Source organism: Anopheles marshallii, chromosome 3 (assembly GCF_943734725.1).
Source record: "Anopheles marshallii chromosome 3, idAnoMarsDA_429_01, whole genome shotgun sequence".
Classification (NCBI taxonomy): domain Eukaryota; kingdom Metazoa; phylum Arthropoda; class Insecta; order Diptera; family Culicidae; genus Anopheles; species Anopheles marshallii.
Genome location: NC_071327.1, coordinates 44,611,127 through 44,635,303, shown reverse-complemented (window position 1 = coordinate 44,635,303; position 24,177 = coordinate 44,611,127). Strand labels below are relative to the sequence as shown.

At 39.5% G+C, this 24,177-nt stretch overlaps 1 protein-coding gene across 1 annotated transcript in view; it reads right to left on the bottom strand.

Annotated features, from left to right (window-relative positions):
- LOC128713818 (SCY1-like protein 2) overlaps positions 1-22,820 on the bottom strand; it is an 80,616-nt gene extending 57,796 nt beyond the window's left edge. The window contains exon 1 of the mRNA XM_053808686.1: positions 22,644-22,820. Within this exon, the coding sequence (XP_053664661.1) occupies positions 22,644-22,820 (177 nt within the window). The remainder of the gene's footprint in view (positions 1-22,643) is intronic.
- Between the last annotated feature and the right edge of the window lie 1,357 nt (positions 22,821-24,177).

Below are 24,177 nucleotides of genomic sequence, written 5' to 3'. Positions count from 1 at the left end.
CTGCCGGAAAATACTTGGATATTTGTATTATTAAGTAGGTTAATTAAGGTTCACATAATAGCTGTAACTATTAGGTTAAAACAATGCGATTCATCACTAAGCCAGCTTTGTGCTACAATTTGTTTAAAAGTATTTCATACAGATAGTTAAATAACAATTTCTTTTGTTATACATTTTTTAATTGCTGATTGGCAAGTAAGTCGAACGTTTGTTGTAAGATTCTACTTTTAATCATTCATTTTCGATCTCAGAACGAAGACTGCAATGCTAAAAATCGAACAACCATCAAGCTGCATCGCTTTATAAACCTTTACGCTTTACGAACGAAGATGACGGATAATTAATTCAATCAGCCCAGCGAAACTAAGCGTTTTCCGCTGCCACGCCACGAAAAGCTACAATTTGGCTGATTGCTTCGCGAAGCATTATCATTAAAGTCGTCATCTTACGGTTGGTGAACACCAGAACCGTTCGACGGCGTTTGCAAATGCAAATTGCTTCGTCACTTTTCCACTGAACAACGATCAAAGTGTGCGAGATCCAAACGTAAAAGTGGGAGAAAGAGAGAGTACGCGCGTAACGCTTTCTTTGGCTGGAAGCAGGAAATGAATTTGGCATTGGGAAGTTTTGCCACCGGGAGCTTACCGATTTTAATCCCGGTCGCATTTATTCTCAGTTGGGCTTTCAAGATAATTTTCTGGGCAGTGCTTTACACCTACGGGATCATGATCTTGAAAATGAGTTGTATCGAGTCGTTCGTTGAGTGAAGATTCCGAGTTTTAATAATAAGTTTAGTAAGTTTGTTGCTCGTTTTGAGGCAATTTTAAGAAAAGCTTAGACATTAATATATGTAAGGAGAGAGATTTGTTTCTTTATTGAAGTTCAAATCGCTACTGATAACAATTTCAATTTTTGTTCTTACCTAACCTATCAACTCCTCTCCGTTCTTTCTCTCTTACTCTCCTGCCTTCGGCCTCTTCTCCTTCTTACACTCGGTCTTTCCTGACTCTCCCTTGCCCTCAAGGGAAGGTTGTTAGTTCATTGCAATTCTTCATCAGTTAATTCCAAATCATCATTTTTCAACGCATACGACCATAATTTCATGTAGTCCACGCTAGTAGTAGTAATATTCGGGCCTTCGCAGTTTGCCGCTTTTTGTACCTTATAGCGATCGTTTCGCTTAACGCTCAATATCTCATATGGTCCTAAATATTCGTTTGCTAATTTTCGACCAGTAACAAACTGGGTCCGTTTAATAGCTACCAGGTCGCCCACCTTATATCCGATAGTTGGTTTTCGTGTCTTATCGAAGTTTCTTTTATGTGCTATTTGAGCTTTCTCAATCGCATTTTTTGCTTCTTGTCTCATTTCCGATCTTTCATTTTCAAAGGTTTCGTACATTTCTACTTCAATTATTTTTTGTAAATGACCTATGTCGCAATTACGCATTGTAACACCAAACATGACATTAAATGGAGTTTGCTTGATAGTAGTATGCCAATGATAATTTAGCGCGCGTTGAACTAATCCTATCGATTTATACCAACGAGATGGTTCTTCGGAACTTAGTTTCGCCAATGTGGACAATACTGCTCTGTTAACCCTTTCGGCTTGCCCGTTTCCTCTTGGAACACCGGTAGTGTTTACAACATGCTCTATTTGCCTAGTTTTTACATAATCTGCAAAACAATTCGAAGTAAATGCGGTACCACGATCAGTTACAATCCTCTGAGGATCTCCAAAAATGTCAGACCAACTTTGTAGTTTCAATATAACTTCTTCCACACCTGTAGATTTTGTAGCATAAAGCCAAACGAATTTGGAAAAGCCATCAACTGTCAACTGTCAAGATGTACTTATATTGTTTAGTCGTAGCATCCATCGGTCCAATATGATCCAAATGAATGGTTTGCAAAGGAACACATCCTTTGTCAATGGGATTTAAGAGTCCCTCTTTTTTACAAAGATTTTTATTATGCATAATGCATTTCACGCAACTATTGATTACTTGTTTGACCTTGTGCTCTAAGTGCGGTATAAAATATTGCTGGCTTATACTATGCATGGTTTTTACACTAGCGAAATGACCCACATTATGCGCATCTAGTATAATCTGTTTTTCCATATTCTTAGGAATAACCAACAAATCATTTCCTTCAACCGTATTGTAAAGTATTCCACTTTTCATCTTGTATGAACCGTATGGTTTTTCTTTTAATATCCCAATAATGGCTTTAAGTGTTTCGTCCTTCGACTGTTGGTTTTTTATGCGAGCTGTAACCTCGGAAACTAACATCACGTTTTGCTCGGGATATCTACTCAAACAATCTACATGACGCAATTTTTCACCTGATCTGTGTTCGACGTCATAATCAAAATCCTGCAGAAATATTACCCATTGTGTAACTTCTCTTGGTATATCATCCTTTTTGATTGTTTGTTTGAATGCTATGCAATCAGTAATTATTTTAAACCTAATTCCCAACAGATAGTGACGCCACTTTTTCACAGCAAGAAAAATAGCTTTAGCTTCCAAAATGTAACTATGCTGATTACTTTCTCCTTGAGTAGTTTTTTTACTCCAGAACATAACTGGGTAAAATTTCTCTTCAAATTTCTGAAACAACACTGCGCCAAAACCATATTTAGATGCATCCGTATGCACTTGTGTTTCTGCGTCACGATCGTATAATCTAAGAATCGGTTCCCTTACAAGCATTTGTTTTAACTTCTGGAAAGCATCTAATTCCGTTGGTCCCATTTGAAAACACACATCTTTCTTTAACAGGTCCGTTAGTGGCCTAGCAATAATAGCATAGTTTTTTATGAATTTTCGAAAGAACCCCGTTAAACCTAAAAATGCTTGTATCGCTTTTATGTTTTTCGGTACGCTAAAATTCTTCACTACTCTTATTTTTTCATCACTGGGTGAAATCGTACCTTTTTCAACACGATGACCTAAAAATACAATCGACTGTTGCAAAAATTCACATTTTTCCCAGTTTACTTTTAAACTATATTCCGAAATTCTATCACAAACTAATTCCATTTTCGCTAAACATTCTTCCGGAGTAACGCCATGGATAACAATATCGTCCATGTAAAGATCTAACACGTTTTCGTTAATTAGAGATTGAAACACGTGATTAATAAACCGTATAAAAACTGCTGGCGAATTGCAAAAACCAAATGGTGCTTTCTTAAACTCATATAACCCGGTTTTTGTAGCAAACGCAGTATATTTCCTACTATTCTCATCTATTGGTACATGGAAAAATCCATTTTTCAAATCCATTACCGTAAAGAATTTAGCTGTTTGCAACTTTTCCAATACTTCCTCTATAACTGGGATCGGAAAACCGTCTTTCAAAACCATTGTATTAAGCTTCCGATAATCGACGCACAAGCGATAACTGCCGTTCTTTTTCTTTACGATCACCACTCTGCTCGCAAATTCGGACGTTGATTTCTGTATAACACCTTGTTCCAACCACTTTTCGATTTGTTGCTCCACTACACCGCTCTCAGTTGGAGACAAACGCCTCGGAGATTGTCGAAAAGGTACTCCCCCCTCGTTGGTAGTAATCGTCATTGCTATAGGTGATTCTTTTTGTTGTTTCTCTTCGGATACCTTACACTTCTCGATCATCCGCTTTACTTGATTTTCAAACAAACTCGGCACCATGTTTTCCGGATCGGTGGCATACAGGAACTCTTCTGCTAACAACACACTGCTTTCTGGCACACTTTCCTTCTCAGCGACTCGCGGAATTGTCTTTACACCATCTTTTGTCACTTCGACGTCAAAAAATTGCAGCGATTCTCTTCCTAGCAAAACGTCATAAGCCATGGTTCCGTCTGGCACTACGAAAAACGCTACGCTAGTGTATGGTTGGGCGTTCACACACACATCCACTGAAAATCGGCCCATTGCTTTTGTTAGTGTGCCCCCAAATCCGTTGAACGTCATAGCTGTGTTCTCTAGTCGTGGAGCACCGATACGCTGGAATGCTTTATTGGAAATTATATTATATGCACTGCCACTGTCAAACAAAGCAAGCAGAACACAATCGTCAATTTCAATAGTTACCGTTGTATCATTGCTGTTCGTCACCAAGTTTGCACCTGAAACGGCTGGGCGTTTCTTTTCGCATTCACTGGCTTTGTGTCCGCGCGCACCACAACCGAAGCATTTTAATCCATTTGTTTTTTCTGCACAACTAGTAGCCACATGCCCTGTTTGACCACAAAGGTAGCATTTCGTTTTCCGCGTATTCGGGACCTCTATCTGCTGCTTCGATGTCTGTACAAATCCGATACGTTTTTTCTTATCGGTTTCAGCTTTTGCATCCGCCCGCTCTCTCAACGCGATTTTTCGTTTAAGTTGAGCTATTGTAGTGGCTTCATATAGAATTGCTCTTGTTGTTTCGTCGGTTGAAAAACCGTCTACGATGAACTCACATAGGCTGTCTTCCTCGATATCGATGGACTGTGCAAGTTTTTGCATCGAGTAGATAAATTCAAGAGCCGACTCCTCCTTTCTCTTTTTCCGTGAAGCCAATTGTCGAAACACATCGCTAGCTCTCACCACAGTCGCGAATTCATCCAGCAAGGCTCTCTTCAGCGCAGCATAAGTCACCACTCCGCGCAAGGTTGCGAGAAAACTCTTGGCCACACCAGTCAATTTCTTCCGGCACATAATGAATTTGTGCCCATCGGACCAGCGCGCTAAGCTAGCTATCTCGTCAAAATCCGCAAACCACGTGATTAGATCTGTTGAGCCGTCTGCGCTATATGCTTCAATCCCTTCCTCCACGTCTCTAAAAGAGTAGGGACAGGAGATTGCTGCATCGAATTTGGGAAGCGGTTCCTCTCTCAGTTCCGAATCCTCCTGCAGAGCATCCAGAAAAGGGGCCGTCGTAGACTGATCAATCTCGGACAGCTTAACTTCACTTTCCACCAGAAGACGTGCCATGTCCTCTTTCGTACCCGTTGCTGGGAATCCCTCCGCCACGCACCGTTTCGCTAAACCGGCACGGGTGAACTCCTCAATCATGGACAGAATACGTTCTTCCGCCATAGTATTTTGCACACGCACGCACTCAGCGTATAGTTTTGCACTCAACTATTATTTCAATGCACTCAGCTATAATAGTATTGTACGTAGATATTATAATATCGCACACAGCATTATAATATGACACTGTAATATCACACTCAGCGATATTCACACTTAACCGCACGCACTCAGCGTTTAGTTGTGCACTCAACTATTATTTCAATGCACTCAGCTATAATAGTCTTGTACGTAGATATTATAATATCGCACACAGCATAATAATATCACACTGTAATATCACACTCAGCGATATTCACACTTAATCGGCTCACTTCTTAAAAGTCACGAGCGGGACATATCCCGGTTGAGCCCCCAAATGTAAGGAGAGAGATTTGTTTCTTTATTGAAGTTCAAATCGCTACTGATAACAATTTCAATTTTTGTTCTTACCTAACCTATCAACTCCTCTCCGTTCTTTCTCTCTTACTCTCCTGCCTTCGGCCTCTTCTCCTTCTTACATATATCTATTACAAGCCGTGTTCAATTCTATTACACGCTAACGATTCAACGATAGATTTTCCGCGATTTTATATTCTATTCTTCGTTTCGCTCGAAACAGATTCATGCGTCATCATTAGTGAATAAATTGCAGTTATGAAGAAGTTTTACCTGCCATCCACCATTTTGTCCGTTTTTTTAGTCGTTAGATTGATGCTTTCAAAACAAATAACAAGCCAACAGCCAACGAGTCAAAAGAAAATAAAAAAATAACTGTTAAAAACTGATTACGGATTTATTCGTCAGCATTTTATTTTTGGTTTATCTTTCTTTGAGATAGATATCCTACGCTTGTTATTGTTTGGCACGTGGGGAAGCTTGAGTGTTTTAATTGCTTTCGCTGACGTCGTTAATCGCACAGATTCTTCAACGTTAAAATAAACTGTAGATGAAGCAAAACAAAAAAACTGTTTGAGCACATCACTCGGTTCAATATCTTCATCTCCTTTACTTTCGTTCCTTCATTTAGTCTGTCGGTTGATTCGTAGGTTTCCCAATACGGGTTCGCTCAATAGAATATAAATTGACCTATTTGATACATAAATAATGATTCCCTAGGTAATATCTTCTTCCTTTTGGTCCATTTGAAGTGGAAACCGTTGAAGGAAAAAAAATGTAGCCAGAAAGAAAAGGTTTTCTACGTGCAATTTACCACACCTGCTGGAGACCTTCTTCGCTGTTGTCGATGATTTCGATGTTTCCGGAGGCGAGGATTCAATGAATAATTTCTATCTCATGGCACTCACCGAAAGCATCGGAGATAGAAAGGAATAGAAAAAGGAGCAAACCAAAAAAAATCCCATTCATGCGGCATCTTTGGACATACGCCTTCCAGATAACACCGTCTGCACGATTCGCGACCGATGCAGAGGCAACGGAGAGCAGTGTAGAATGAGTTATCGTGGTACTTTTAGTCAATTTCTAACCGCCCGATTTGACTAATGGTTGTTCCGGTGGTTGTAATGGTGAGTTAGCAGCAACCGTGCCTTTGCATGCAATAAATATCAACACCCAACAAAGTATGATGCCTTGCGCTATGCGCTACTGTGCTGGTTATTTGTCATAATGATATCCTGAACAAATGGTAAAATCCCTACCACGTATGATACATGTGTGACCAGAGAATTGTAGCGAAAAGTTTATGCTGAAAGACAAATCGCTATCAATTTATTGTGGTTTGTAAATATCCGACCAGATGGATACCAGGAGAACAATTTAATAAGCAGAGTGATTTTAAAAGCGCGCAATTGATTGTTCTCATTGGCATTTTGGGTTGGATAGTATATATTTCAATTTGAAAGGGTGAGACATTTAAAATACTATTCGTAGGCCTTTATTTTGGTTTGCTGAAAGATTTTGACATTTAATTCATATGTTACCAACTAAAGAAACCATGATCTTAATGCCTTTTTTTTCTTTGAGAATGGACAATCTGTACAGACCTATTTTTACTATATAGCCAGGTAGTCTGTCCTTGATGCGGGGAAAATGTCTGGATAGGACTTTGTGCCGGTTCTTTTTAGTAGGACCTTATATTGTCTATTAATGGCTTTCCTGGCGTGCCATTTTTGGTAGTTTTTGACGTTTTATACACGTAAGTTCGTAGTTATATAATGTGCGACATCCATTGTTGGTGAACCGATCACGCGAAGCAAGATCGATTCCGAAACTCTAGCGCAGTTTCCTTGGCACCTTCAGCTCTACTTGAAATCAGACTCAAAACTTCTTTCCGGATGGTTGTTTATTTAAGCCGATTACAATGATCCCGTGCGGCAAGTTACAATTTTTTGGACGAACGCCCGGTGTAAGGAATTGAGTTGTAAAATTCAATGAATCAATGGGAAATGAACAATCACATTGTCGCGTTCTCAACAGTGTGAGTGGATTTAGTAATCTCCTGAAGTGCGTTGCGACCACTACAAAAACAGTGCCACCCTTAGTATATACGATTATTGTACGCAGTAAATATTATTTTGCTACAATGTACCGTTTGTATGCAGTACAATGTACAGCAATGAATTGCTATAGTATAACATTGTAAAATATGCATAACATTGTTGCATAACAAATATGCATAACAAAATATGCATTGAGTATGTTAAATATTAATAAAAAAAATCAAAATAGTCGTGTTAATATATTTCAGTTGATTACAGTGAGAATCTTACGGTTTTAAACAACTGAACCATCCGATACCTGGATCATTATTTTGTTTGACGCAGAACTGTTAGTTATAAATGCTTAAATGTATTAGGATCTTATTATAGGTTTATTTAAACAAATACTGAATCTTCACTGGTATCTAACTAAATTTCCATTATTAATACCGTCTATTTGATATAGATTTTAATTTGTTTCCTTTAGGAATCTCTAGAGTAAGAGAAATAACCTTTAATCACACTTAGTAAACCCTTAGTAGCCCCACTATACCGATTGTGCGACCTTCGATCCATATCGAGTGTGGGTTAAACTTGTAGGATAAATTCAAAAAATTATCAAATATAGTGTTATGGCCCGGTAATGTATTAGTGTTAGATCTTAAGGTTGTTGTGCCTGCAGAAAAAAGTTTTACGTTATAACGTTCGTTATTAATATTGATAGAATCGATTGATACGACTTACATTTGAACTACATAAAATTAATAACAGTTGTCTTCGCTTATTTGCATAAAACTATTCCCAGTGAACACAATGTTCTGTGAATTATAAACACAGTTTGCTTGCTCAGCTTTGTAATTAATTAACTCATATCTGTTCCTCACTTGATCAAAATGAATTAAATTGATATTATGCAAAATCTCGTTCCGAAGCTCATGCCAAATGAACTTTTACATCCAATTTGTCTTTCGTTACGAATAGCACATTGAAAAGTTTAGTGATTTGATCGGAACCTACGATAAAACAGTGAATGTAGCTACTGTGATGATTGAATGGTACAATTTGTCTATGCGTTATGGGAAAACTTTAGACGAAAGTAATGCTTCAGGTCGGGAAACTTCCTGTTAACGATACATCAGCAAATGAGAATATGACATATGGGTGGAAAGTCTTCAGTTCTCTACGCCTACCTTTTCGGCGAACGGAGGGACATTCTTCTAACTTGAGTTTTCCATACGATATCGATGAAACTCGGTCGCTTCGTTTCTGAATTGTACATGTTGTACGTATCTGGTTGGCATAAATCTCTGGCAAACACATTGAAACTATCACCAAAGGAACAAAAAAAAAAAGAAGGGTAACCATTGCACACAGCTGGCAGCTCATCAGAAACCATTCGGTGTGATGTGTCAGGTGCCGTTTGTATCAGACCACCGGGGTGCTTACCGTTCCGTGCAAGGTAATCTGTCATGGGAAATTATGACAAATATTGCACGATGATCGCCGGTAAAACGAAACGCTACTGAATGCTAATACCATCGTAATGTGGGCTACCGTGCCACGTTGGTCTCGATGTTTTGGCTTTTGTAGTTGGAGAAAAAATCATCCCTTTTAGGTCGGGTTCCGACTTTTGGCATGTGTGAGATAGCAACACTCGATTAGAATTTGGTTGGGATCCACTAGCTGCATAACCACCGCTGAAGGTTCGGGCAAAATGGCAAGAATTTTCCTTTTCTTTAACTACCGGCTTACTGGCTGCAGAACATGACATCATCGAGGATGTAAACTGAATTCTGTGTTATGTACAAGGCACGTTGCTTGTGACATTTCCGTATCGCAAAACCTGTCTTCACGCTCGTTCTCCCGTTGGTACACGTGTTTGGTGTTGGTTCGTTGTCAACTATACGGTGACTTGTAGACTATACGCGTCTGAGGCAACCAAGGGACAGAACCGTTGTGTCATATTTCTTAACACACGATGGAATGCTTGATGATATTTCTTATGAGTTATTTTCGGAATATGTTGGAATGTGTTATTATTATAGATAACAAAATAGCCAGAACTGTTTCACCGTTAAGTGTTTCTAAAACGGGTTATACAGCAGATCTGAGTCACCAAGTCAAAAACATAGTCGATTGAACTCGATTTACGGATGATAAAGAGTAGCGAAGCACTAAACGATTATTTATTATTAACAGCAAAATTGAATTCTAGAAGCTGAACTGAATTGACGATGGTATTTTAATTAGGTTAGTTTTACGGAAAACATATTTTCTCGATATCTGAAGATATGAGACATTGCCAATATTTTTGGCAAATCATCTTCGTTTAGGACATAATGCATCCAAAATATCTTATCATTATACACATAATATTTAATCGCCCGACTGATATCCTTGCAATTAAATTTTCAACAATGATTTTAGTACTGTAGTCCGTATTCCATATGTGTAGACTAAAGCAACAGTGATGGCGATCCTGACATGAGACGTTCAACAGCGGTAAGAGTGAAGCAAAATGAATGGTAAGCCAGTGATCTGTGTGCGTTGCGTTTGTAACAGACTGCATAGGCGATTAAGTATATGATGGCTAAAGGTTATGCTTTTCGATAGCTAAAATTGCCTTGACATTGCATGACTCTAGTGCTAGATGCATTAAGCGTCACCAATACAGCATATACAGATTCCGTGGCAACAAAATCGAGGAAGTCTTTTGCACAACCGTGCTTTGACGAATCTCAAGGGCTGCACTTTGATCGATGACGAAACTTACGGCAAACTCGATATAAAGCATCTTTCTGGTCAAAAGTTTTACATCGCGACCAGACGTGAGGATGCGATGAGAAAATGCTAAATCGTGTTTACCAACAAGTTTACCAACAACAAGAAGGGCAAGTGATTTGCGTTTGTGGTCTAAAAACTAACCCATTTATCACATTCTTGGCGTTGAAATCCCAACTTTACATTGAACAGTACATAAAAACGCGTATATTGCCGTTCATCCGCAAACATAGGGGCACAGTCATCTGTTAGCCCAATTTTGTCTGCCGCCACTACTCTAAGGTGGTTCTGGAGTAGTACACTGTCAACAATATCGATTTTGTCCCCAAGCTATTGAATTCTCCAAACTGCCCGGCATTTCAACCAATCGAAAAATATTGAGCAACTTCAAAGCGGTGACTTCGACGAAGGGGCAAACATCCAGAAAATGCAGAAAAAATGGTAGAAATATGCTGATTTTGTGTCCGTTTCCACTGGGCGGAAGGTGAAGGAGTCCATGAAGAGGAAGATTCGTACGAACTGGAGCAATGTAACCATAAGATGGATGGATATAGATTTGAAGTTCGTATAAGAATACTGGAATACAACCATTGATAATCTTTTGAATTCATTGAATTCCGAACTACAGGTATTGATGTGCGTACCAATTTACTTTTAGCCAACTTTTATCAAGAATTATCGTTGGACAGAATTTTAAACATTTCCTTTTATTGTATCCAATTCGTTCAACTCGGAGCCAAGATATTGCGTCGGTGTTCGGTAAACACCATTTGCATACAAAGGATCGACCTTGTTTTGTACTTGTTTGATATTGTTTTTAGACCGCTGCAAGTTTCGATCGATGGCGACGATTTAAATTACGACGTTGGTTTTAAGATCGTAGTATCCGAGGAAACTGGAAACTTAGCCAGAGTAATCTTCTTGAAAAACGGATTGACAGATCTCGCTGGAAGGTTGACTTTCCTGATGTACAGTTGTTGATAAGTGTTTTATGTATCAATACTACGATTGCTGACTTCGGCGCATGTAAATGTTACCGAAGGATTGCTGATCATATGGAACATGTTCCGCATTCTAACGACAATCTATGAAAGTTGTCGGTGAATTTTATAACGGAGTGGCATTGCATCAAACAACGCCTTTCACTACAGTAATATTTGTTACCTTTGTTATCCTAGATATAATATAACATAAATTTCCTTTACATTATATTTAGAATGAATCTACTTAATAAACCAACTTGTCGATTTGTAAACAAACGAAAAGATATTTTACATCAACACCTTAAATAAAGTTCGTCCTGCTGAGTGATACATTAGATAGTAAAGTTTTTTGTCTGCATACTTCCATTGCTTTTAAATCCCTTAATGTGGCCATAACAATTTTGATAATGTGCTTCCAACCTTGTTCGCATTTCAGGGAAAAGAACAAGCAGTGAAAAGTCTTGGAAAAAGTTTGGTCGAATGATGATTGCCATAAATATGCCGCCACCGAAGCGCAATAATGTTGTAGTGGCTGCGAGAAGTTTCATTTCCCGTTTGGTATTGTTTTTCTATTCTTTTTATCTTTTTTTTTAATTCCAACCTGGCACATGGGTAAACATAACCTGACAGGAATAGAAGCAAACAGTAAAGAATACAAACAGAAAATATCCATTTTCCATTGCTTTTAAATCCCACCTGCTGGCATGCTTCGCCGGTAGGTTTTGTTCGTCGCTTGGTATCAGGCCGCGGGTCGGCCTCGGTGTCGCTCTTTCCTGTCTGCCTCTTAGGTGCAAGTTTGAGCTGTTGGTTGACTTTTATTGCTTTTATCTTTGCTGTTCGACGCGAGAGGACGAAAAAAAAAGAAAGAATGCCAACAGGCAGCAGGGGAATATTCAGAGCGAGCGAATGACATTGCCTCCATCGGTGTACTTATCCTTCGCGTCAAGTTTTATTACTTCTCGTGGCGCTTGCACGACCGGGAGGAAGATTTCCAACAAGTGGTTGGCATTTATTAGAATGCTACTAGATCAATTTTAGTAGGGAATGGGTAGAAATGGACTTCCATTGGACTTGTTTCCATGGGCAGCAAAGCGTGGCGCATGATCATGTTATTTTGTCTTTGGAATATGGTTGTACTTCTTAGGATTATTAAAAGACTTGTTAGTGATTTATGTATACTTAATTCATAAAATCAAGATACATTATGTTGAAGTTAGTACAATGCAAGTCAAATGATAGTCCTTTTCACTAAAGCCTTGCAGGTATGTCCAAAATAAAGTTAAGGCTCATTTTGAGGAATTTCATTTTGAACATTTTCATCGTACGGAATCCGATTTACCTTCTTCAAGTGGCTCTAAAGAAACATTCCCGCAATAAACAGTATTGGCGCCATAAGTTTCACAGCATAGAGATCAACAATAATGGATGCGAAATTAATACTCGTTTATTCTATTACAACTTGTATATATTGTTGTTCTTCAGGATAATAATGAATCTTCTTCATGTTTTGGTCGTCTGTGACAGGCGACTGAAACATGTCTCGAGCTCAGTATGGATAACCCCCTTACCGAAGTAAACCATAACGTGTGTTTTCAAAGCATGGTAAAATGAAGTAAAAAAAAAAGTCTAAATTCCATGTCCAACACTACCAACCTAGTAAACGGAGGAAATGTAAGAGAGAGAATGATTTTATGACTACGAAATTGCTGAACAATGTTGACACTGTATTGTACCGGAAAAAGCAACTGCTGTAGAAAGCAGAGCGTTGGGTTTTCCGGATGTCCTCGGGATGTTTGACCGGGCCCTGGACATTGTAAAAGAAAACCTAGGTCGGAAGTAGGAAGCAACTGTTCACTAGACGCCGGTTCGGAAAAAGCTTCTTAGCTTTTGGTACAACAATTGAATAAATCTCCCGACGGGAGTTATAATGTGATGCTCTCGAGCGTATTGAAACCAGGCGTTGGTTGGAAGTTCCACCAAGGAGAAGATTATTCACACCCTTCTGATGAATGGAAATGGAACAGTCGACAGTCAAATAACAAGGACATAAATTGATAAGCTCTATGCTGGAGGCATGCCGCTTGCAGACCTAAATAGATGGTGATATTTGTGTCTGATGCACAGTTTTGGAAAGTTTTTGCAAACGAAACATAACACAAACTGGGTTATGTAGGTTTATCAAAATGCTTGATTCTTTTACCTTAAACTGATGAATTAAATGAAGAAACAATCGTAAGAATGCTGATCATCAAGCTTTTTCAGGGTTAGAATTCAGAGCAAAAATTCGAAATGTAGATGAAACTCCTTTCCGTTTATGATTAAAAAGTGCATGGGAAGCGGATCACTCTTTAGAATCTGCCATGGTTTCGTATTTTGGAGAAGGATTTTTTTAATCTTTAATTTTTATTCATCTTTAATAAATAATAATGTACTTACCTCAAAAACAAAATTAAGAGCAACATGAGTAAAAATGTTATATTCTACTACTTGGCAAACCTTAATAAAGATGTTCAGAAAGACCTTAAAGGTGTTCAGAGAGCGGTTTTGGCATAAAATTTATCAGCCTCATAGAATAGATTATACTTTTATAGATTTAAACAAGAATATTTTAAAAAAAGCACTCGTCAAACATTATTCTAACGGGAAGCCTCCGTGCATTCTTTCTCGAATTCTTTCAGGTACAGGTAGGTCAGGTTTTGTATGTTTTGCGAATACGTCAAGAATGAGATTTACAGTCGGTTCTGTCATGTGCAAATCCGGGCTGTTACGTACGCGATTCTTACGGATTAGGGATTTTACGGCGAAAACCCACTTTTAGGGAGAATTGTTTTGGTTTTTTTATCAATTTTGAGAATATTTATTTTTCGATGTGAGTTTATTACGTAAAAGAACTATAAATTACACTCTAGAAACACATTAAACTACAGTTTAAATTACACATTGAATTACAGTAGCTGCACACTCACGATTCCACCCTTGCTAACGGCCCAGGAAGAAGTGGGAGCCTTCTCGCGTCCTAGTGCTCACGTCAACAAGGTAACCATCGAATGTCACTTGTGAGTGGCATATTTGTCGGATTATGCACAATTGAAACTGTTAACTTTTATGTGAATAACATGAATCATTGGGGCGGCCCGGTGGCATGATGTTAGTGGCGCGGGTCTTCACACGAACGGACCGGACCAAAACCCCATCCGGACCAATTCCATGTAGCTAGGACTGACTATCCGGCTACGTGGTAAAATAAGTCGATACGGCCAGGCCGTTCTAACGAAAAAAAAAAACATGAATCATTTCTTGATATACTTGTTTGGCTGGCCTTTTAACATTCTGCCGGATTCGGATTAGTGTTAGCATTGGATATTTGAAAGTTTATGAGCAAAGCGTCGTAATTAGCTACATTTTCGAAATTATTATAGTTATATCATAGGAGAAACATCTATCAGCAATGTACAGCGTGCTCTCGATGTTGCTCGTGTTGTGAATATTGTGTAATATGTTCCTAGATTAAATGCAGATTACGGCTTTCGTGGATTCTCGGGTTGTAACACATAAAAGAGCCCTATGTGTGGTAAACGAAACTGAAAGCTACGATAGCCATTCTAAATGAGATAAATGGATTTTCACCGTTTTTACTAATGCTCAAACCCCTCCGAGTGTAATCCGTCAGATTTGTACCTTTCCAAACCTTTGAAGGTCCTTCAAGTTGACGATGGAAGCCGTAGTTATCCCGAGTCAGCATCAACATACCCGTCATCATCATCATCATCAGCATCAATATTATCACTTTTTCAAGCAACCGAGCCCGTAGTGCATTTGGGATCAAGAATCATTTCCCATCATTCCCATTTCGAAGGTAAATTGACATAACCTTTTTGGGGGTTATATTTTCTGAAGCCGGTTTTGGAACATCAAGTCCCGTCCTGCCAGGCATCTGTACACGTCTGTCATGGGTTTGTGAATAGTGTCTTTTACTTCTGACGTTCCACACTCTTTGGTCTGATGGGCGGTGAATGTTGTGCATGGATGTTCCCTGCAAAGCGTATATCGTTCGAAGAGTCTAGGAATAAAAACTAATACAGCGTAAGAAGCTGAGTGCATGACTGAGTCTCTTTAGTCTCTTTAGTCTCTCCCATCTTTTCATCTTCTGCACGGTTGACCATGAGTTTTATAAAATAATTTACTGTGCGTTTTATTTTTACCCTCCCTAAGCTCAGGAGTGTATCCTGAAAATATCGTAAAAGAGAGAACTGAATTAAAAATATGTTGTCATCGTCGGAGTATGGCGAAGAGTGTTGTGGATGTATGACGAGCAGAACGTTCGTAAAGAAAATAGACCTGGATCAATTACACAAATTTAGATGATGTTTAACCATCGACATGACTGTGGTCGTGACAGTAAATACAGAAATGAGGTATTAGATGTTTGGTTTTCATTTTCCCGGTGGTTAGTATAGAGGATAATGAAAAGAGCAACGGTGATTAGCTTTGAAGAAAGTGCTATGAACCGGCTAGCGTTGTTTTAGGATGTGAAGATTGAAACCGTGTAACCCGTGTAAGTTCATGCAGGAACATATTTTTTGCGTCAAGACAGGAAATTAACAAATTGTGGGGCTTGTGGGGACAAAGTTCGGTCAATATTAAAAGCCATTGACTCGGCTGGTAAACCAGAGTGCAAAATTATGTAAAGTGAGAATCAACTCTTAAGCTTAATTATCGTATCATTATTGTTTTGCACCCCTAAACATCCAACCACACCACAAAACTCGCTCTTGCGTTCTCTTTCTTTGTTCGAACCACTCACTAGCCTACGATTGTTTGCGTTTCCCTTTCTTAGGAGTGTAATCGATACGCTATACGTGTACTTCAATTACTAAAGCTTTTGATAAATTGGATATTTATCTTTGACGCTCGACCGTGGGAGTAGAACCGAGCTGATCGAAGATTAACAGATCACCGGGGCGAAGTGGTACTGGAACTGCCAACACAGATTGACGGTGAATGGCGAAATTGCAAATTGAAAGCAGAACAATTAATTTACCTGAGCAGTTGAGGTGGAATGTGCGTGTACCATGAAGGAATTATTTTGCCTGTCGTTAGTTAATTGATTGGTTCTTGTTTTCTTCCCTTCCGAGAAGCAAGTTGTTGTCTTTCAATACAGTTTGGAAAGTATCAAGCAAGACGCAAAAATCTATAGTGGGATAGCTTTTGAAGTGGATCAATCAAATGAATAATTGCACAAATGTTGATATCAATGGCTGGTTTTGAAATCTTTTGACAAACGTAAATAGAAATTTAATTGAACCAGCGAATTACACACCGGCTTCATTTATTTATCTACATAATGTGAAATAAATACAAGATAAAAGTTGAGTGTAAAAAACTCTAACGCGTTGGATAAGCGCTGTAAAACAATTGTAACCAGGAAGTTAACATAAATTAGTTTTAGTCTGATTTTGTGAAAAGTTTCCTAATCGTTCCATTAAATTGTATTTGAGTTTTAAACTAGAAAATAATTTATTTTGAAAATCAATTCAGCGTTTCAATCCGAATAACCTTTCATGGTTAGAAATAGAAAATTTCAAATCAGTTTTTGCGGTTAGATTGATGTACTCTCGGAACTGTTGTACTGGTTCAAGCGATTATTGACCCGAAGCGAAAATAAACAAACCTCGAAATCTATTACGCTGCCTCACAATCTGAAAGCCATCGCCAAATTTTATCGTACACTAAAATAATAGAGAGCGAGAAAGCGCGGTCAGAGTGGAGTGGCGGTTTCGCCCAACATGACAGCACCTGCCAAAAACAATAGCATAGCGCAATGGCGATGGTAGTCCGCGTCCCACCTGATGAACGGAACTAATACACTTTGATTTTACCGGTTCGTTAGTAATTGTTTAGTTAAAAGTTTTCCCATTTTCTGAGGGATTTCTGGGACGGTGGCGATTGTTGCTATCGTGCCGATTGTTGTACCGTAAAGGTGTGCCCACCATACTACTCGCCTTGGGACGTCTGGTGTGTAGTACCACCACTACCAACGCTGGTTGTGGTGAAGGAACATTTTGTCGGTCGGGCCATAAGTTTTAATTGACTTTACCTGAGTGCGTTGGCCGTTACCGTTTTAACGTTTTGCGCGTCCCGGTTAACTTGGAAACTTGTGTCTGGGTCGCGCCAAGCTCAACAGACAGCTACCAAAGGTGGTCATCCGTATTCTTTGTAAGCACGAACCGAACGAATATGACAGCATTGTGGGTAGAATCGTAACTGACGGCACAAGAAACTAGGGAACCAATATTTTGCATTAAAAATTAGGAGAAAGTTACTGTCGCTAGGATGAGTCTAACGAGTACATTTTCTCTAATGCGTTTTTGCAACATTGCACCGTCGGTGGGGTTCCAATGTCGACAGAGTTTCTTTACAAAGTTTGTGTATGTATGTATGTGGGTATTCTAGGGAAAGTATAACGAAACAAAAAAGTTACTCGAACTTTCTCGATGCATATTATGCGCTGTCCTTAACTCGGGAACTGAATCGACTAATTTAAGCTTCAATGTTGCTATGATAATACACCATTGAATATAGGTTATAAATAATGTCTTTACAAAGAACGAATTGATTAATTTGTATTGAATTTGCAATTGCAGTTCATTCGAACTTTGTTTCTGTATTTAAAAAATGTCCAGGGGTTTATTTTTAATAGCAGCAATTTTAAGTTAAGTAAATATATATATATTTTAGAATGGCCATGCCGTATCGACTTATTTTACCACGTAGCCCGATAGTCAGTCCTTGCTACGTGGGATTGGTGCGGATGGGATTTTAGTCCGGTCCGTTCGTGTGAAGATCGGCGCCGCTAACACCATGCCACCGGGCCGCCTTAAGTAAATAGTTGGGTGGCCAAAAAAAGTAAAAACCATTTTGGAAGATGTAAAAGAATAATGATTTTTGGAAACGGACTCATTTCTCCAGAGGGCCCATGTACTAAACTTCGTGCGTTTTTCTAGCATATTTCATACAGTTTTCCTTACTAAACATATTTTTTCGTGGACCCAAACGGTGAGGCACTAGGCGGCCGCCTACCCCGCCCACCGTTAGATCCGCCACTGCACATTGCTATTGATAACTTTTTTGTTTAGTCGACTTCTTGCCGAAATCCTTGCCGGCTTGCTGAATCACGAGCCGAAAAATGGCTACTTTTCTATGAACATAGCCGTAAACCCAGTACTGTGGATTAGTAAGTAAAGGCCCAGCAATCTGGATTTCTCTATAGAACCACCACGTAGAAGTACCACCGAGGTGCCTCACAGATATATAAGAAAGTAAAGGTTTGCACTGTTCTACCATCAAAAGAGCGAGTATTGTTAATTGTCACTTGCTGGGGACTCTTTCCAAGCCGCGCCATTTCTGGCTTCCCATCAGGTTAGACTCTGTTATAACTCACCAGGTTAGGTTATTGTTCTTTCATAAGCTGACTTTCGTCACTGTCGAAAACATGATTTTTTTAACTACGTCCGAATGTTTTTTATCCCGAACTTGTATATGTTAGACTTATTACGTAACATTACATTATAGTTGAAGAGACTGAAAGGATACGGTGGATGAGTGATGGCGATCTCTATGAAGGAATATCGTGCTCAAGAACAACCCGTTTGGGAAGAGCTGTACAGAACCACGTTGGCTTGATTAAGTAGAACATAATTTGTCGAATCACGGATACAATCAAGAGTAGAGGAAAGCAGTTCCGGGCCGACAATCGTGGAAATCATCTTTTGACTTGCCTATGTCCGTAAGGCAGATTAAACTGTACATACGTTATATGACCTGAACTTCTTTCCAACAAACTGCTTTATTACACCATGTTGCAAAGTAAATAGCTTACAAGTGTAATTTCTTTCCTAAGAATTAAGAAAGAACGAAGCTGGGACTATATAGATCTTATATAAAATTCCTTATATATAAGTAAGTACACACAATAAATATATATAATTTATCAATATTGTAAATAGTTGATGATTGGTTGTGGTAGGGTTCCCGAGTGATGTTATAAATATAACACAATAAAGATAGATAGAAAAAATAGTCATTACAGCACGCAAGGAATGCGTTTTCGTCATCTGTAACTGACAGCAAGTAAATTTACCACAACTACACAACCGATCCAATTGCTCGTGAGCATGTGGAATCGACACCCGAACACAACCCCCTATGTCACCATATATCGATACTTTATTTTTCACCCAAAATTGGTTTCTGGTGAAGTTTTCCAATTTCAGACCACACTATTGATTGCTAATAAAAAATGGAGCAGAAATCAGCCAGAGAGCAGCATTCCGATTAAACTTTGGCAGGGAAGTGGGAATGTTCCGGTTGGCAAGCGAGTGCGCACCGCGTTGGATAAGAAAAGGATGTCTGTGAAGGATACGGCATGCCCTTGGGATATTTCCATTTCATTTGCAGTCTGGAGGAGTGTTCTTGCAATGGGTTGAAACGTTGAAACGAACACGGAAACGAAGAAGACCGGGTTTAAGCTTCCTTCTTTTTTCTTTGTAAGAACACGACCGATTGAAACGACGTCGGCGACGATGATTATGGTGATGATGATGGTTACCCCGTGCTTTGACTTGCGAGCTTTCATGCATAAGTGCTATCGAAAGGTGAGCTCTACACATCGCAGTGCGCAGTTCCTTCCAGAGAAGATGAGAATTTCCATTTTCCGTCTTTTAAACTTTGGCAAAATTTTATTGAATTGCCTTCTTTTTTACCGGTATCGATCAGATCACATCCATGTCTGTGAGCGTGACCATATTTTTAGAAACGAAAGCTGCCCCAAAAACAAATGCTTTCCCGAAACATGTTCTACCTGTTCGGGAGTAATGTTTATTTACTATTGTTTTTGGCAACACCACCAGCAGAAAAGAAAGAAAGCAAACTCCCCATCCAGCATAAAAGCAAGCTTTATGCATACGGTTCAACGATGGCAATTTAATTAGCTACAGAGAAATGCGATCAGGCACGCAAGCATCGTAGTTATGATGCTGTCTTGGCAAGTAGCGTCAAACGTCGCCTCGAAGTAAAACAAGAAATGGCATGTGAACAAACACACACACACACACACACACACACACACACACATATACCTGAATATTGAGGACGAGCTTTTCGCGTTTCGGTGGAAGATGTTTGTCTTCTGAATCGGAGAGGATTGCGAGTGTGCCAGGGTTTATATTTCTTCCAAGAAGTTTCAGAGTCTGACGAATGGACTGCCGGTCCCGGGCTTAAGAAGTGCGCACATAATACCATTTCCATACATAAACACATGCCCGCAAGGTCTAGTGAGGGTTTCAGAAGGGCAAGGCATGGTGATGAATGGTAAATTGTTAATCTTCCACGTTTGACTTTTTCCGGGGCGGTTGGGAAGGTACCGAATGGGTGGCATGTTGGTTCCGTTTCGAGTTCCTTCCAACGCGAAACCACTGACAGTGTGGGGTATAAATCAGGCCTTCTTTCTTGGCCCTACACTCACGGCGAACTTGTTTCACTGGCACTATAAACACACACACACACCGACGCACCGTTGCTAGCATGTTGGACGATATGCTGACTTGCTTTCGGCACAACCTGTGGCGTGTTAGTTGTGAGGAGGATGCCCGGAATGACGAAATGGATGTCAGGTGCGCCACTAGCTGACTCGTGCGAACATGTCGTGATGGAATCAACACAAAAATATAGTTGTTTTTAGAAGCACGTTTACGTCTTTCTTTACCCCAACGTGTATACGTTTGTGTTTGTTTTTTCGTGTTCGAAGCAAGAATACCGCCAGCAAAAAGCCCTCGGACAGAGATGCGCCGTGGGCAACGCTTTCCTCAAAAGTGCTCACAACTTGTTTTCGTTATTTAGTTAGCTATTCTTTGTTGCTTCTTGATACCAAACGGAACGGGTTTTTTTTTAAACGTAGACCCAATCAACGACCGGTAAACATGAAGCTCGTTTTTGCACAGGCAACCTCAGTTCCACCAGCAACTTTTACATAAAGTTAGCCGGCACGCGAGTCATGATTGTTGATGTATGCAGTCATGTAGTCACTCGATTTCGCTTACACTTAGAAACGCATTTGTACGGCGTTCCTTTATATAAAGAAAGCGTCGACAAAAACGAGCCTCCAAATGCACACATCTTCCATACGCTTTGCTTGTCTCCTGAGGGAAACCTTCACCAACGGAGAACGGAGCCCTTGCTTCTAATAAAGAGCAAACTGATGAGGGTGGAAGTTTGTCTCTGTCCAACTGCACCACCCAGTGAGTAATAAATCTGTCACGAAGTTTGCCTCATAGCACCAGACCTCAGAACGACGCTCTTTCACTACGAGCTGTTTGTCACAGACTTCGGCAACGGGTGTGGATCCAACAGGTTTGGTTTGGTGCGACACCCGAAATTGAATTTTCTTGTGTGGCGTGTGGTAAAAACAAGGTTTCTAGAGCAATACGGCACTGTGACCGCTACCTTGGGTTTAGTGAGTTATTATTTATTGCTTAATTAAGCGTAATGTGAGCACGAGCATGTGGGAAATGTATGATAGTTTTGCGTTTCGAGACACTGACTGAATGAATAGTTTAAAAATAGCCTCAAGTCATTTAATCACGTCACTTCTTTTGTGATAAAAATGAAACTGTCATACGAAAAGGGAGCTAAGAAACTTGTCGAAGAAAAGGTAAGAAACTCACTTACATTACATTAGAGATGAAGTTTGGTCGAACAATAAGTGCTCAGAACATATTGGACAAAAAGGTGCAAAATTGCAGCTTGCATGGAGGCGCATGGTCCAAGAAGGATGATCGTAGCCTACCATGGAGGTACATGGTTACGGGTACAAATATGCAAAGGTGTCAATTTTTTTATTCCAAAGTAGAATTATAACATCTTGAGTGAAACCTACTGGAGAAAAACTGACAGAACTGGACCCAGATAACTATTGGTTATAAGTAGTTAAACAGAAAATACCAATCAATCATTTGCTGTCATGAAAAAGAGTATAACATTCAATCATTATACTGTTGTCAATCATTCTTTGCAAGATTCTTCGTTTGCGATTTTCCTTGCAGAGCTCGGACAAGAAACTAACATATCAGTATTTCCCATTTTGGGTGTTAACTTCAATAAATGTATGGTGGTTCATGAGCGAGGTCAACATTTTCTATGTTGAATTTGATTTCGTGTGAGCAAGAGTGCGAGAATAATTTGAAACATATGAAAGATAGAAAAAAGCGTTACGTTCCTTGCATGCGGATTAATGTTCCTGTAAATAGATTCTCTAGATCTAGATTCATTTAAATTTAAGCATATACTAGAGTCTAACAAATTTGTTACATAATATGCTTCGACACTTACCTTGCCATCCGTTTTCCTGTAGCCTTCGTGAATTTTCCAAATCAGTTCCGGGCCGGCGCAGGCAACCAGTTTTCCAACTTCAAAGTACTGCGTGATCGGATTGTTGTCGTAAGAGTTTTGAGGTGGCGCACTGGTGGTGGCACTTTTGAACTTGGAAAACATGGTCGCGGCCGGCATAACATTTAATTGAAATAGCGGAATGTTGACTGCTTGCTTGGACACCGCTGGCGACAACCGTCGAACGTCGTATGTGAAACCGACCCGACGAGCTGGTTTCTCCGCCTAGTGAGCTTATATTCGTGTAGAATTTTCTTTTTGCAGGAACCGATACCAACTTCCGACCAATGTCACGTTTGTGCCGGAAATTGGTATTAGCGAAGCGTATGTACAACAGAAAGTGATGTTTTGCTTTAATTTCGGTGGTCTTGCGCCGTCAAGGTGTATGCACGTATCGGATACTTTCGGAGTTCTGAAGGGTTCCGTGTGGCTTGAGTTTGTAAAAGTTCCACCACCTTAATCAACCGGTCAGGCCAACGGAACGGATCCTATTTTGCATTTCTCGCTGGACGTATGTATGGAGTCGTCAATGCTCGCAGCTTCCTCGTCCTAGGAATACCCCCGTACATTCAGCTACCTGCCGTGGGTATGATTAATGTCGGACCTGAACCATCATTCCACCTCAAGGCTCATTATCCCTTTTTGGTACAATCGAGTTGGCGTAAATGCACTGTTGGGCTGTCGAATTGGAAAGGTGAAACAATGTATGAAAATGAAACGGACCAGCGGACGAAAGGGTACACGATATCTTCGGTTCGTGCGTTCCTCCAGACCTTCGTATTAAATTAGAATTGTAGCGTAAGCTTTGCGTTCTGGCACTTTTCGAAACGGAAGTTTTTGCTTTAAATAGCTCGATTCGGCACAGTCCTAAGGGATCGCTGTTTCTCCTTGCTGTGAACGTTGGGAAGAGATGACAGAGCGAAATGTTTTGCACTAATGCCGAACGTGCTGACCTTCCTCTGATGAGATGCGGCCAAGAATCTGCGAGGAAAAATACAAGCAAAGAAACCGGAAAAAGTTATCAAATGAAATTTGATTGCAATGCAAACGAATAAACAAGCAGGGCAAATGGATTCAGAAGTGTTTGTAATTAGTCCCGTAATATGCAAATAGTAAGCTGAAACATTTCCTTTTGCTGTTCAAGTCAACGTTGATTTTGGATTCTCATAAAGTTCATCAAACTGTGTATCACCCTAATTACTAAAAAGTGTTTTTATTCGAAACAAAAATAAACAACTTAATTACAAGTTAAGACATAAAAATTGAGTAAATATTAGTTTATGCTATCAAACATGAGTGAAATAATTCCATAACTTACTTTAAATTTTGTAAGAAAGAATTTTAAGATCTTTTCTACTTTCAATTAAACAAATGAAAGTTATTTGGATGACGTCTTCGATACTTCAAAGTTTATTAACCGTAACCCATTAACATTTTCAATTATTGTCGTAAATCTAGTTGATGTAAGGACCGGGTT